At 41.0% G+C, this 14,798-nt stretch overlaps 1 protein-coding gene across 1 annotated transcript in view; it reads left to right on the top strand.

The window, feature by feature from the left end:
• ETFDH (electron transfer flavoprotein dehydrogenase) overlaps window positions 1-14,798 on the top strand; it is a 32,370-nt gene that overhangs the window by 8,773 nt on the left and 8,799 nt on the right. The window contains exons 4-9 of the mRNA XM_015424760.1: window positions 4,245-4,326; window positions 7,917-8,035; window positions 8,958-9,035; window positions 9,705-9,851; window positions 11,057-11,197; window positions 13,445-13,588. Coding sequence (XP_015280246.1) covers window positions 4,245-4,326; window positions 7,917-8,035; window positions 8,958-9,035; window positions 9,705-9,851; window positions 11,057-11,197; window positions 13,445-13,588 — 711 coding nt within the window. The remainder of the gene's footprint in view (window positions 1-4,244; window positions 4,327-7,916; window positions 8,036-8,957; window positions 9,036-9,704; window positions 9,852-11,056; window positions 11,198-13,444; window positions 13,589-14,798) is intronic.

Here is a 14,798-nt window from a genome sequence, read left to right as displayed (position 1 = left end):
ATGTAGAGAGCATTGCAGTAGTCTAACCTCAAGGTGACCATAGCATGGATCACTGACCCCAGATCATTGCGTTCGAGGAAGGGGATCAACTGCCTAATCAGCCGAAGATGGTAGAAGGCTGCCTTGGCAGTGGCTGCTACCTGGGCCTCCATTGTCAGGGAAACATCCAGAAGCACTCCCAAACTCCTGACCCTCGGCGCTGGCACCAATGGCACCCCACCGAAGGCCAGAAGTGAGGGCCCTAACCCCGGACCGCTCCGATTTAGGCAAAGGACCTCCGTCTTCGTTGGATTCAATTTCAGCCAAATCAGCCTAAGCCATCCCGCCACGTCCTGCAATGCCCAGTCCAGATCTCCCAGGGTAGAGTCAGACTGACCACCCAACAACAGATAGAGCTGGGTGTCATCTGCATATTGATGACACCCAAGCCTATGCCTCCAGGCAATCTCGGCAAGGGGGCGCATATAGAGGTTAAATAACATTGGGGAGAACACTGCTCCTTGGGGCACTCCACAAACCAGTGGGTGCCTTCGGGACTGCTGCTCACCAAGTGCCACCCTTATCTATCTAGTACTACTCATACGGTTATCACCTTAAGCAGAAATCAGAACCAATGAAAATATTTTAGAAGACCTTACTCAATATTATTTCTCTTATATTTGATTATTGCGGCTATGAATTTTGCCACTGAGAGGGTGACACGATCATTGGTATCCGATAGTAGCCATGACACCTGGGCTTGCACATTTAGCAGTTCCATATCTTTAAGTAAAGGGGTGACTAAATTAGCCCTCAACTCATAGAATATAGGGCACTCCATAATCATATGTTCAATGGTTTTGATTGTATGATATGAGCATCTGCATGTTCTATTAGAGTATGATACTTATATTTACTCTCCAAAACTGCTGAGTGAAGAACGTTCAGTCTTGCCAAAGTAAAAGCTCTTCTTAGTTTTGGGACTGTCAGTTGATAAAAATATTTCAGGCAGTTGCATCAGGAGGGCAATTCCCAAATGAAGTGTTGACCATACCCTGCGCGCCCTAATAGACATACTTGTAACATCCAATTTCCTTACAGATTTTTAATTTGTCTTCTAATGTCTTTAGTTTCTGTATTTTTAATCATATCATTTGTTATTCCTAGGCACACTTTTTGTTTGGAGCTGAAGCAAGATATACTTTACCTAATGTTTCTTCTTTATATGGGTTTCTTGTAGGCATAGGTTATCTGCGTTTTGCTATTTAAGTTGATTAAAAGTTTTTGTAGGTTTTGAGGGAGAGTTCAGTCCATTAATGTTTATTGATACTATTTTTAATTTGTCCATTTTGTCCCAATGTTGTTGCCATATCTGCTTTATCCTTTTCTGTGTTTGTTTCTTCTTTGCAGCTCTTAATCTGTGAGCTTTGCTTTGACTTGCTTAAAGGGTTTTTTCCAGTTCTTCTGTATAAATCTTCTGCTTGTAATTCTTCAGCCAGTTGCTTGGCTTGTTCTTATGTTGTAATTAGTCTTCTTCCTTTTGGTAGGAAAACCTCTATTGCAAATCATATCTTCCAGCAACATTTTTATTTCTTTGTCTTGTAGGATCTGGCTCAGAAAATCAAAAGTTTGAAAAATCTACATTTCTTTTTCTGCAACTTAAGTGGTGATTCTCTTTGCTTCTTTAATATTGCGTCTTGTGTTTTCTTATGAGTGAAACAAACTAATATATATTGGGGTAACTTGTTCTTGTATGCAAATCTTGTTCTTGAATGCAAATTCACTCTAAATATCTGGTCAATATCAGGCAAGTATCCTTGTATCTTCAAATAATTCTGAAGCAAATCACGAAAGCTCTTTTCCAAGTGTTCTGAGATGCCTCTGAAATGCTGGTTATTAGATCTGCATTGAGTTTCCAGGATTTCAATTCTTTGTTCTGCTTTCTCAGTCCGACAATCTTGCCTTTCTAAATAGATATTGTTATCTTTTGCTTCTCTTTAATTCTTACGATTTCTTGTGTTTGCTCTTGTAGTTTTATGTTAATTTCTGATAATCCAGCCAATAATTCTTAGCATGCTTCTTGGAAGTTCTTCTGAGTTCTTCCTCAAATTGTTGCATTTGATGTATCAGTGTTTATATTTTTTCCACTTCAATTCTCTGATCTTCATCTGTTTCACCTACTTGCCTTTTATCATTTTGATGTGTTTCAGTTGCCATTCTTCTTTTTGTTTTGTTTGTTAAATATTATACAAACTTTACAAACTTTCCATATATTGTTTTCTGTGTGAGTATACAAGTATACAGCTGTCAAAATTTAAACTATTAAAATAACCAAAATAAAGTATATATTTGTTATAATAAGGGGAGGTGTTCTTAAATCCTTATATAAAAGCTATTTGAAGCAGGTAATGAACATTCTAATCAGGAATTATAAAGATAAGAAAGGTAGCTTATCTCCTAGTCATCATTTCACAGTCATCATTATGTCACCAACAGAACAGTTTTATATCACCATTTTATATCACCTATTATTTTTATCATCTATTTTACATCATTTTATATCATCTATTAAAATTTGAGTTTAATAAGAAAGGGGAAGGAGAGAAGTGATGAAGGATGGGGGGGAGAGAGAGGGAAAATAAACCAAAAAAGAGAGAAAAGAGGTAAAAGGGAAAGTGGGGGAGGGAATATTAAAAATGATGGGAATAAAAGTAAAAAATGGAATAGGGAAAAAAATAAATTTAAGGTTTTTAAAAAATGGAAAAATAAAAAGAGTTTATATTCAGTAATATTTAAAATATTAACATTGTAAAAAAGGAAGGAAAAGAAAAAAGATAATGATTATATTGGCTCTTAAAAGTCTGTCTTGATCTATTATAATTTATCCAAAGCTGGCAAAAAAAAGAGAGAGAGAGAGAAGAAGAGATTGGATTTATACCCCGCCCTTCACTTGGAGTCTCAGAGCGGCTTACAAACTCCTTTCCCTTCCCCTCCCCACAACAGACACCCTGTGAGGTGGGCGGGGCTGAGAGAACTCTGACACAAACTGCTCTTTTTCAAGGACAGCTGTGCCAGAGCTTGTGACTGACCCAAGGTCACATCAGCAGGTGCAAGTGGAGGAGTGGGGAATCAAACCCGGTTCTCCCAGATTAGAGTCCGCACACTTAACCACTACACCAAACTGGCTAGTGATTAACTCATGACAAATTTTTGGGTATGTTAATCCAAGATCCCCAAAGATCAAGGAAAAGCAAGGTCGGGTCAACAGGGATACTATATCCCGTGATCTGCTGTATTTGGGAAAGGACATCGCGCCAGAATTCTTCTATATGCTTATATTGCCACCAGCAGTGAGCAAAGGATCCTACTTCACCACATGTTTTCCAACACATTGGAGAGTGAGAGGAGGATATCTTAGATTGTATCTCAGGTGTAAGATACCATCGAGTAACTATCTTGTAATATTGTAATTTGGTTGAGATGACAGGTGAAAATAGCAGTTTGGAAAACCATATGTTGGACCATTGATCCTCAGAGAAATTGGTTTCACAGTCCTGTTGCCAACAGAGTTGGTAACGTAAGGGTTTGTTCCCGTTTTGGCTAATCAGGAGTTGATATATGACAGAGATAAGCTTCTATCCCGAGATCCGATGAGTTTCTCGAAGGGGGTCAGAGGAGACTTCATAATGGGCAGAAGATTGAAAAGTTGTGTCAAGTGTCCCAATAAAAGAACCAAAGGATGGTGTGCCCAAGTTTTTGATCCAGGGCCAATTTTGGCAGTAAGCCTTCCCAAGAGGAGATGTCTACAAGGCAAACTGTGTTAGCTTGTCTCCAGGTGTTGGCAAGCTCTTTGCAGTTTCCTGGGAGGAACCAAGGTTGATGTAAAAAAGATGTGAACCTAGAGTTTTTTGGGACCAGAATGTTCCTTCATGAGTCCCAGTTCTTCAAGATCATCATACGGAAAGGATTGTGAGATATTTGGGTTGGTCGAGATCGGGATTCTGTCCATATGACATCTTGTATCGATAAAGGAGAGAAAAGAGGAGTGATTAGCTTGACCCAATCGTTTTGATCACCATCACGTAGCATTTTAATGATAGGAACCAACAGTGTCGTCTTATAGTATGTCATCAAGTCCAGAAATTTTAGGCCACCCTGCGAGGTGTGTCTCCGGATTGTTTGGAAGCTTATTCTAGGTCTGTAATATTTCAGTGTATTGAAAAAGTAAATGGACTTTTATTAAACTCTTGTTTTCTTAAATTTAGGCTCCACTCAGTACTCCAGTTACAGAGGACAAATTTGGAATATTGACAAAAAGCTCTAGAATTCCAGTTCCCATTCTTCCAGGTACAGTTTGTGATGAAGAAGGAAAAACAAATGCTTACAATATATATATATATATAATGCTTACAAAAGGTGTTCTTCTTGTTCATCTCTGTGTAGGCATATTAAGGACTTTACTCCGTATTTCTAATAGCCATAACCGTGGCAAGACAAGCTAGTAATCTCTGCATCTGTGAGTAGACTCTCTCCTAATGTTTCGTAAAGACAAAGCTGTCTGCCAAGCAGGTGTCTTCTTTTTACCCAAGAAAGTCTCTAGGTTCCATCACAACCAGGTGCTCATTTTACCAACCTGCTTCCCATTCCTTCCTTGAATACAGAAAGAGCAGTAAACTGTGTTTGCCAGGCTCTGGCATATTATGTGAACAGGTGTGTGCCTTGTTTGTCTGATAAGTTGGCATGAATAAAGATCAAAGTGTGTCCCCTCAACATGTGAGCCACTGTGTTATAGTGGTAATTAGACTCTGTTATGAATTTGCATGCAGACCATTTCCTGTTTTGGTTACAGCCAGTTTCACCTGGGCAGTCGCTTCAGCAGGTGCATTCCTTTCCCAGAACTGTACAGAGCAGCTACTTGGTGTCAGCTATCCATGTGGTCAGGCATTATGCCTCTTTTGTGAGGACCAAGTGGAGACATCCTTCAGAATAGGAATGCTTGATGCTGTCCTCTCGTGTTCTTATTTGTTCTTTTCTCCAAATCAGATTACTTTGCTAATCTCTTGACCATTGCATGCCTGCAGAGAGACCACAAAAGAAGAACATAAGAACATAAGAACATAAGAGATGCCAATGTTGGATCAGGCCAAAGGCCCATCCAGTCCAACACTCTGTATCCCACAGTGGCCAGAAATACCAGTGCCATCAGGAGGTCCACCAGTGGGGCCAGGACATTAGAAGCCCTCCCACTGTTGACCCCCCCCCCAGCACCAAGATGACAGAGCATCACTTGCCCCAGAGTCCCTATCTATACCTTGTGGCTAATAGCCACTGATGGACCTCTGCTCCATATGCTTATCTAATTCCCTTTTGAAGCCGTCCATGCTTGTAGCCGCCACCACTTCCTGTGGCAGGGAATTCCAAGTGTTAATCACTCTTTGGGTGAAGAAGTACTTCCTTTTTTATTTTAAGAAGAAGTTGCTTACCTGTAACTCATGTTCTTTGTTTGGATATCAGTGCAGTCACACAAACAGGTGTATTTGGCCTGCTGCATCATTCTAGAAAAGAACTGAAGGGGGAGGTGTGATTCTGCTGTATTCTCTCCTTGCAATGTTCATACCTGATGTCTGAAATCATCTCTCTAGAATATTGTGAAATGGTGCTCAGTCCATACTGTGACTGCAAAGATGACCGCATGAAGAATGCTAGTTTCCTTTTCTTTCACTCAAGAAAATGAATAATAGTAACCAAGCAATGTTGCATCAACTTTATTTCATTATTTAAGACATTTCTATGCTGCCTTTTCACCCAAATAGGGTCCCCAAGGTGGTGAACATTAAAATCATTAAGACTATAAAACAGCATTAAATATATGTAAACTATTTAAACAATTCAATAAAAGCATAAACACACATAACACCATAACCAGGGAGGAAGCCAATAATAGTTATTGCGGATATGGCAAGCAAAACAAAAAAAAGTCTTACCTGCTTTTGGAAGACAAGAATAGAAGGGGACAGACTGGTCTTCCTGGGAAGGGAGTTCCAAACTTTTGGTGCCACTAGTGAGAAGGACCCTTTTTTGTATTGCCACCCATCTAGCCTCACATGGCAGGAGCACCTGAAGCAGGGTTTCTGAAGATGACCAGAGTAGACTGGTAGGTACATGGTGGTCCTTCAGATATGTTGGTCAGTGTGGTAAAGAGTGTTGGAGTAGTATCTGCGAGACTCGGGTTCAAATCCCCACATGCCATAGAAGATCACTGGGTGCCCTTGGGCCAGGCACATTGTCTCAGCCTAACCTACCTGACAGGGTTGTTGCGGGGATAAAATGGAGGAGAGAAGAACGATGTAAGCTGCTTTGAGTCCCCATTTCAGATGTGAGGCTAGATGTGAGGGCAATCTGGCTGCGACATCTGTCACCCCATTGATCGCCAGGGTTGATTCGGCTGATCTGGCTGGCTAGGCGGGTATCCCCTACCTCCCTCACCGCTCCATGTGTGTCCCTCCTGAAGCTGTGTGCTCAGTCAAAGAGGATGACCATCCCAGATAGGAGTGTACTGTTCTTCGGTCAAGGGTATACGATAGCTGCGCTCCCCTGCTAGAATTTCCAAACAAGCTTAAGGTACATTTGTTGTAGGAGTCCCCATTTAGGAGAAAAGTGGGGTACAAATGAATTAATTAAATAAATATAGCGCTTTAAGGGTCAAAAGCAATGCTGTGACTTGAGCCTGGAAGTAAATGTGGAGCCGGTGTCAGTGGAACAGGACTGGAATGATGTGGTCCCTGGGTGCAGCATTCTGTACTAACTGTAGCTTCTGAACAATCTTCAAGAGCAGCCTCACACAGAGCCATTGAAGTAATCTAATCTAGATGTTACCAGAGCATGTACCACACTGGCAAGATTTTTCCCACCCAGGAAGGGCTGCAGCTGGCTCCAAGCACCCTCCAAGCTCCCTCCTTTAGGGAGTGCAGCCCATCCAGAGCAGGAATCCCAATTCCTGGGTCAAATCTACCTCCCCCCCAGTAGCACCTCTATTTTGTTAGGATTAAGTTTCAGTGTATTAGCCCTCAGCCATCCCGAAACTGCTTCTGGGTGTCTGTTCATGGTTTCCACAGCCTCCCTGGGATCTGTAGAAGCACAAGTTATAGCTGAGTGTTATCTGTGTATTGGTTTTATGTAGATGATGATGAAAGACAAGGGGGGACAAGATAGAACCTTGTGGTATCCTAGAGGCCAAGGGATGCGGAGCAACAGTCCCCAGCACCACACTCTGAAACCTACCTTTGAGGTAGGACTGAAACCATTGTAGAATAATGCCTCCCTTTTGCAATCACAAAAGTTGATCCAGAAGTTTACCATGATTGATGGTATCAAAAGCCTCCCAAGGAGAATTAACAGGGTCACACTCCCCCATCCATCTCCCAAGGCAACCAAGGCTGTTTCAGCCCCATGACCAGGCCTGAAACCCGATTGGAAAGGATCCAAACATTCTGCTTCATTCAGAAATCCTTGAAGGTGCCTAGCCACTGTGATATCATGCTAGCTAAATGTCAATTATCTGGCCTTTGGGAGCAAGTAAAAAAGTCTGTTCCTTGTGACTATGCAAAGAAATCTTCGTCATGGGGAAGGGGGGAGGAGAATCCAGAGGTTTATTCTGGGATTAGTGGTTGTTAATCTTCTAGGTGCCACAGGACTCCTGTTTGTTTTTGCTGAAATGGTTCTGTCAAATCATAAGTATGGTATAAATGGCTAATGTAGTTAACATAGATCAGACAGGCAACTAAAACATATTCTGTGTTAGTAAAGTTTGTGAACTTGTTTCTAAGGCTGGTGAGAGGTTGTGTAAGTCACGAGTATGGTAGAATCTGAACACTGAATTAAATTTTGTGTCGTGCTTAATGACATCTGACCGTGTTGTGCTTCTTTCTTTTCACTAGGCCTTCCAATGACTAATCATGGGAACTACATAATTCGCCTGGGGCACTTTGTGAGCTGGCTTGGAGAGCAAGCAGAAGCACTCGGTGTTGAAATCTATCCTGGCTATGCAGCAGCAGAGGTAATAGTATAAGTATTGCTGTTTAATTTCGTGTGCATGTATATACCTCCTTTACATAGTTATTTTAAAATCTTTACGCCACCTCTCCAGAGTCCTACTCAAGGCAGCTCACAAAGTACCGACAATACAAAAATGAAATAATGAAACGAGATCATTAAATTATCAATTCTCATGCCTTATACAGGTTTTTTGTTTGTTTTCCAATTCTGTAGTAGTGGCCCTGCCAAATTGTTTATTGGAGGAGGTCTTTTGCTGTCTAATTGAATTGCTTTTAAAATACTGTAATCTGACTTGATTCTCGGGGGAGGGGGGCTATAAATGAAGTAAACAGAATAAAAAAAATAAAATTCAGCAACCTAAAGTGGAATCCGTAAAAAAAAACCTTTAGGCTACCAGTAGACCATAAAAACACCTGATTAAAAAAAAACCTGGGTAAAGAGAAATGTTTTGGCCTGACACACCTAAGACAGTAAAGTAGAAGTCTCAAGTGTGAGAGCGCTGCAGAAGTGAGATGCTGCTACCGGTAAAGCCCTGTCTCTGTTTGCAGGCAAGAGCATGGAGACCAGGGCTTGTTATGCGAATTTTAATTGGGCTGGACAGTGCGGGAGAAGGTGGTCCTCCAGTATAAGATTTGCCTAATGTGCTATAAAATCCACGTGATACCTAAAATGGTTGTAAATCTTTTGGAAACAATCTACAACTGATTTTCTATCAGGGGTGACTTAAAATTATGCTTGATACTGTTTGTGTAATTGCATTGTTATGATTTTTCTTCATGTATTTCCATGCTATTTCAGGCAAATATCAAAGTAGAAATAATAATAGCAACAATTAGACATCTAGGAACTATACAAAAGATAAAATTACAGAAGCACAGTCTAATAAATATGTTGAAGTGATAGTTTAAAAAATATTTCTGTAGGTTCTTTTCCATGAAGATGGCAGCGTGAAAGGGATCGCCACAAATGATGTCGGCATCCAAAAGGATGGGGCACCTAAGGTAACTGTTTATTTACTTCCCAATCTGCTAGCTCTTAACAAAAAGTGTATTGCCAAAGGAGCCATCAGCTAGTGCTGTTCTACTGCATTATCTCCAAGGACTGGGAGAGTATATCCATTAAGAAGATTTCTACTCCACCATTCAGGTCAGTGTCTAAGGTGGCTACTGATCAAAAACTACAATAGATCATATGCACAATATCCCCTTCTTACTTCAGCACTTGCAAATACCAGTGTGCTTACGGCAAAACACATTTACTATATAACATATGAAGTGGTCTCTCCTAGTATTTCCTTAGCAGAGCTGCCAGGCATACATATTCCTGTGCCTGGTCCATGCCTCAGCCCCAGCCCTTCGCTTTTCTGTTCCTGGGGTGCTGCAGGAGATCATGGCGGGTCTGGTCGTAGCTAAGTCCATGCTGGGACCTCCAGGCCTGAGGGCCCTGCTGGCTCAGGAGGTGGTGCCAGTGCTGGCTCAGAGTCCCTTTGGGGAGAGGCATTGGAAAGTCTGTCTCACCGGGAGTGTCTGCCAAGGAGGGGCTTTAGGCCAGGTTGTCCTCCTCCTCTGAGGGCTCATCTTCCCATGCTAAATCATGGCAGTCTGTAACACCTCCCAGCAAACTTCACATTGCCTGTGTGATGGCAACATTTTGATGTTCTTCTGTTCTAGGCAACTTTTGAAAGAGGTTTGGAACTGCATGCCAAAATCACAGTATTTGCAGAAGGTTGTCACGGTCATCTTGCAAAGCAATTATACAACACATACAACCTGAGGGAGAACTGCCAGCCCCAGACTTATGGCATTGGACTTAAGGAGGTATTGCAATAGTACTGATTTACTGTATGAATCCTATATTATAGGTATGTTAGCTGCACTGAACTCTTTAAAGCTCTGTTGTCACTTATAGTGTAGCCTGATAATTTATTTTATAGTAGAACTAAATGAGTTGTAAATTTCTGCTGTCATATCATTTTGAACAATACTATTTGTAGCATTCTTTGGCGGAGGTCACCAAATCCCAATGAGTGGCAGCATTCTTTATTCTGTGTTTTTTTTTAAGAAAAAAACCCCATGCAGATTTTTTTAAATGTCAGATAGTTTTGACTTGTAAATAAATGTCCAATTGAAGTGTCCCAATGTTTCTTTTTTAAGGTCAACTTTTAGCCTTAAGAATAATTGACTGTGTCCCTGAATAAAGGGAGAACCAAGGCACAGCCAAGTTGGAAAGATTTTCCAGGTATTACAGGGCTGATTGTAGGCCCCGTCTCTGTATTATGGCTATTTTACTTCACTGAGTAGGCTAGGCTTGTCCTCTTTATTGGAATGATAGCTAAAAATAGTTTTAAAGTGGATCTTCTTTTTCAGGGTGGTTATACTTGTTTTGATCCATTCCAGAACAGGTGCATTGTTGAGAAATGTGCTTCGAATTCTGGAATGTCATTGATAGTTTTAGGAATAGCATGAATCAGCTTAAACTCTCACAAAGATAGGATTTAAGGTTATTAGTAGGACATGTATATTATACAAGAGAATTGATTCTGAAAATTCTGTCTAAAGATATCAGGCTTATTGACATTGTTTCCAAATATATGTCTGTGTGTGATTTAGGGCTTAAGTAATAGACATTTCCTCCAGTTCAGATTAACCAGTTAATATACTGCAAAGTATCTGTGGCTGCAGATAGTAGTAGCTAATTAACAGTGAGTTCTAAAGTTGTCCAAAAAGAGCTTGCTGCTTCTGCCTCTAAATAATCCATGTCCAAATATTGTAGTCTTATTTGGTAGTCTAACCAGTCATTCATACTAGTAAGTAACAGATACATTATGCCATTGCTATGAAATATTCAAGCATGAAAAAACCTCTTAATTATATCATAACTCAGCGCAAACTGCTTTGGATAGCATGTTTTGGCTGTCAGCATTGAATCTTATTCTGTAGAATCGAAAATTAGATGTAATATTGTGATTTTGGTTTAAATTTGGGGAAAGCCTCTGCTGAACTGTGGGGTTTCTCTCTTCTAGCTGTGGCTTATTGATGAAAAGAAATGGAAACCAGGAAGAGTGGAGCATACAGTTGGCTGGCCTTTGGACAGACATACATACGGAGGATCATTTCTTTATCATTTAAATGAGGGTGAACCTCTGGTGGCTCTAGGATTTGTGGTAAGTATTATGCCTTTGCCATGAAACTTTACTTTGGAATGTTTTCTCCTCATTACAAACATTAATCTGCATTTGCTAGCTAAAGTAAATATTACACACTGAAGTATCAGTGTAGAAAGTGTCAATAAGGCAGAAATCTGGACTTCTAATTGCCCATTGTTTGTTCTGGGTATAGAACGTGGTAATATTACTGCTTCTTGAATAAACAGTCTTGTAGCATCTGACACCTGCCTTTTGTAATGTTATTGTAATGTTATATTTACAGCTTCATTGCTGATAGCTGTGATAATTCTGTATCAAAAGAAATCTGTGATGCATGCATGCAGAAGCACACTTTATGCTCCTGAGGGCTGCACATTGGTAATCAAAGCAAGGTTTAGGCCTGAGCCCTGATGCAGATGAATCCCAGGATGCTTTCCCAGTCAGTGTTTTGATTCATGATGACTGTATATTCATTTATTAAAGAGCTGCTTGAAATGTTCTGAATTGGTGTTTGTAATGACTTCATGTTTTGGTGTGTGTGTTTCTTTAAACGTTCAGTTTGACTGCAGTACTGTAAGAAGAGTAATAGAGGGAGACAGGTGTGAGGTGATTGGCTAATGACTGAGAGTCTGGGAGGAGGGTGTCTGAGAGGATTCTGTGTGTGAAGTTTGAAGGGAGAGCATAGTCTGTGTGACTATGGGAGATTTTGAGTCTATTCTGTGTGAAAAAGACAAACAGTTTAGTCTGTGTGAATATGAGTGGAGTTTTGGGAGTTTGAGAGACTGTAACACCAAGCTTTGCCAGTTATATTTACAAGTTCCTTTCATCAGCAACAGTTCAAAATAGCCAGAAACCTATTTTGTTCTTTATTAAATAAATCATGTTTTGTTTAAACTTATCCCAGAAATCAGAATAGGCCTTCCTCAGGGCCACATAGTCCTCTGAAGTGCCCAGACCCTAGTTCATCCTACCAAAAGAGAGAGATTTGGAATTTTTAATTCCTGGTGGCAGCAGAATCTACCAAGTTTAGGTACACAGAGGGTATTTTAAAGGCAAAACAGTCCCTCTAATAAGAAAGGATGCCACAGTGCTCTTAGGGGCAAAGCTTTGTTGGATTTCCAGCCCAAAATGTGCCTTCTTCCAAAGTGTGTATTAGATTTGCAGCTCCCCCTTCTGTTGCTATTGGGACAGCCCTTCTTGTTGTTCTTATGTTGGGAACCTCTTAATACACAACAGTGGTCCTATACCTTTTCAGGGGGGGAAATTATGTTCAGTGAGGCTCAATTTCTTACACTGAAGCATCTTCTGCACCTTTTGGCTATAATTACAGAGTCTTTTATGTATCATCTAAGGTTATATTGTACTGTGGTTATGGCAGTAAAGCCTTGTCGCAGAAGGTGCATGCAGCAGGGAGGGGGAGACAGAGTGAGAAAGAGAGAGAGACGTACCAGACAGGAACAGATGGATGGTGGGGGTGGGGGAGAGATTTATATTCATGGCTAGCACAGTGGGTAGCTAAGTGGGGATGGTTTGTATGCACTGGAATTATTTGCCAGAATGTTAGCAGCAAGCCTCAAGTTAGCTGTATGGAGTTAAAAGAAAGTTTATTTTTTAATTAAGGTCATAATTTTAAAAGAGATGCTTTTTAGCACCAGTTGATGGTAACTTTTAGATCCTTTAATCCATTTTACTTAACAGGGAGGCATCGACATCAATCCTGCTAAGTATTTGTTTCTTCCCAGCCTGATGCTATAGTCAGCATCCCTATAAGCTGCTGGTGCTCCACACAAGCAGCCTCATTTCCATATAATACTGCACACTTGCAGACTGTTCTTCAGCAGCAAATCAGAGGATAGACTGGCCTACTCTAAAAAATATAGGAAAGGTCTGTTACAGGTGCATAAAGGCTCGCCCTCTTCCAGAACCAGACGCTGCATACACATGTCATTTTTGTGCATATGATAAGAAAAGCTGGTATGTGAACCATAAGGGCTGTATTCATGGGCAGTTGCTGCTCAGAGGGTCATCCTTCAGCAAACTGTATGGATCTCTTATTAATGTATACAGGGAACACGGGAGTGGTGATAACTAACAAGCAGTTAGTATTATAGGGGGAAAGTTGTGTGTTGATATTCTGCCTTGGAAGCATAACATGCAATACTTTTTAAAAGAAGTAAATCCAAAGGTGAATGGATACAGTTCTTCTTGCTGTTGGGTTGGAGGGATTTTGTTGTTGTAATATTCTGTTTGTTTATATTTTTATAGATTGGCTTGGATTATCAAAATCCTTTCTTAAACCCGTTTAAGGAATTCCAGAGGTGGAAACACCATCCCAGTGTACAGCCGACTTTGGAAGGTGGAAATAGGATTGCTTATGGTGCCCGAGCTCTTAATGAAGGTGGCTTCCAGGTAAAATTCTAGTAATATAGGTTGTTTACTGGACTTTTCAGTTAAACATACTATAAAAAAGAACAGTCCTTGAGCAAAATCACATTGCAAGACAATATAGGAAGTAGGATTAATAGGATCTGTCTTGGGCCCATATTTTGCAGCAAAACTATACATATCTTGATAAAGAAAAAAGGTTGGACTTCCAGTTTAAACGTTTTGCCGCTCGGACGTGTCTCGTCTCGCTTAGATGGAAACACCCGGAGACCCGGCTGGCGGGAGGGGTTCGAGTTCATCCCGGACCCGCCCCCCCCCCCGGGTCTCTGTAGGAGACCCCCAGCCCGGGGAGCTGAGGAGAGCCTCTTCCAAGGCGACGGCCCAGGAATTGAGGCTCACCTTCTTCCCCGATAGGTACCGTTGCTGCGGAGCCAGCATGGTGCCCAGAGACGATTGCCTGAGCAAACGAGCATGATCAAACTTCTAAAAAGACTTTCAAAAGACCTCCAAGGCTACAAACTGTTAAGCAAAGCTCAGGTGAAAAATAAGCGAATGGAGCCTTGGTTGTAATTGGAAGCGCCTAAGTTTGAAGTGGGGCGGAGGAGATTTCAAGCCCCCCCCCCATATGAGTAATCTGTAAAAACAGTTTTAAGTTGAAAATATACAGACTTTGAGCCAAACCAAGCGTATAAGAAGTTAAGCAAACGCAAAAGCTGCTAAAATATACGAAGCTTTGTTTTGGAAAACTTACTTCTTGTTTATATTATGGCTGGGAGAGAACGGAGAGCGCCGGAGAAAAAACTGGTGACCAGAAATAACATACCAATGACTCCCTCCCAGAACCAGGAAGCATCTACAGACTTCTCTTCGTTGTTAGCAAGTGCACTGCGCCCTCTAATGGATCAGATGACTACTCTCAACACTAAGCTAGATAATGTGCAAAAACAACTAAAGCAGATGGATGAGAACCTCAGCAACCGAGAAAACGTTGAAAAAGATGGAAAAACAGACAGAGTATTAATAAAAGAGTGGATGAAGCAGAGAAGGAGAGATCATCAGATAAAATGCAACTAATACAGCTCCAGCTGGAAAGATCCATGTATGTTCTACGTTTTGATGGGATACCTGAAAATAAGAATGAGGACTTAAAGGAACTCTTGGCGGTTGCCTTGGCCCCGCTAATGGATTATATACAAGAAGACTTAATTAAGGAAATGGATGTGGCGTACAGGAC

Source organism: Gekko japonicus, unplaced genomic scaffold (genome assembly GCF_001447785.1).
Source record: "Gekko japonicus isolate JY-2015 unplaced genomic scaffold, Gekko_japonicus_V1.1 scaffold827, whole genome shotgun sequence".
In the NCBI taxonomy this organism is placed as follows: domain Eukaryota; kingdom Metazoa; phylum Chordata; class Lepidosauria; order Squamata; family Gekkonidae; genus Gekko; species Gekko japonicus.
This window is presented reverse-complemented; position numbering and strand designations above follow the sequence as displayed.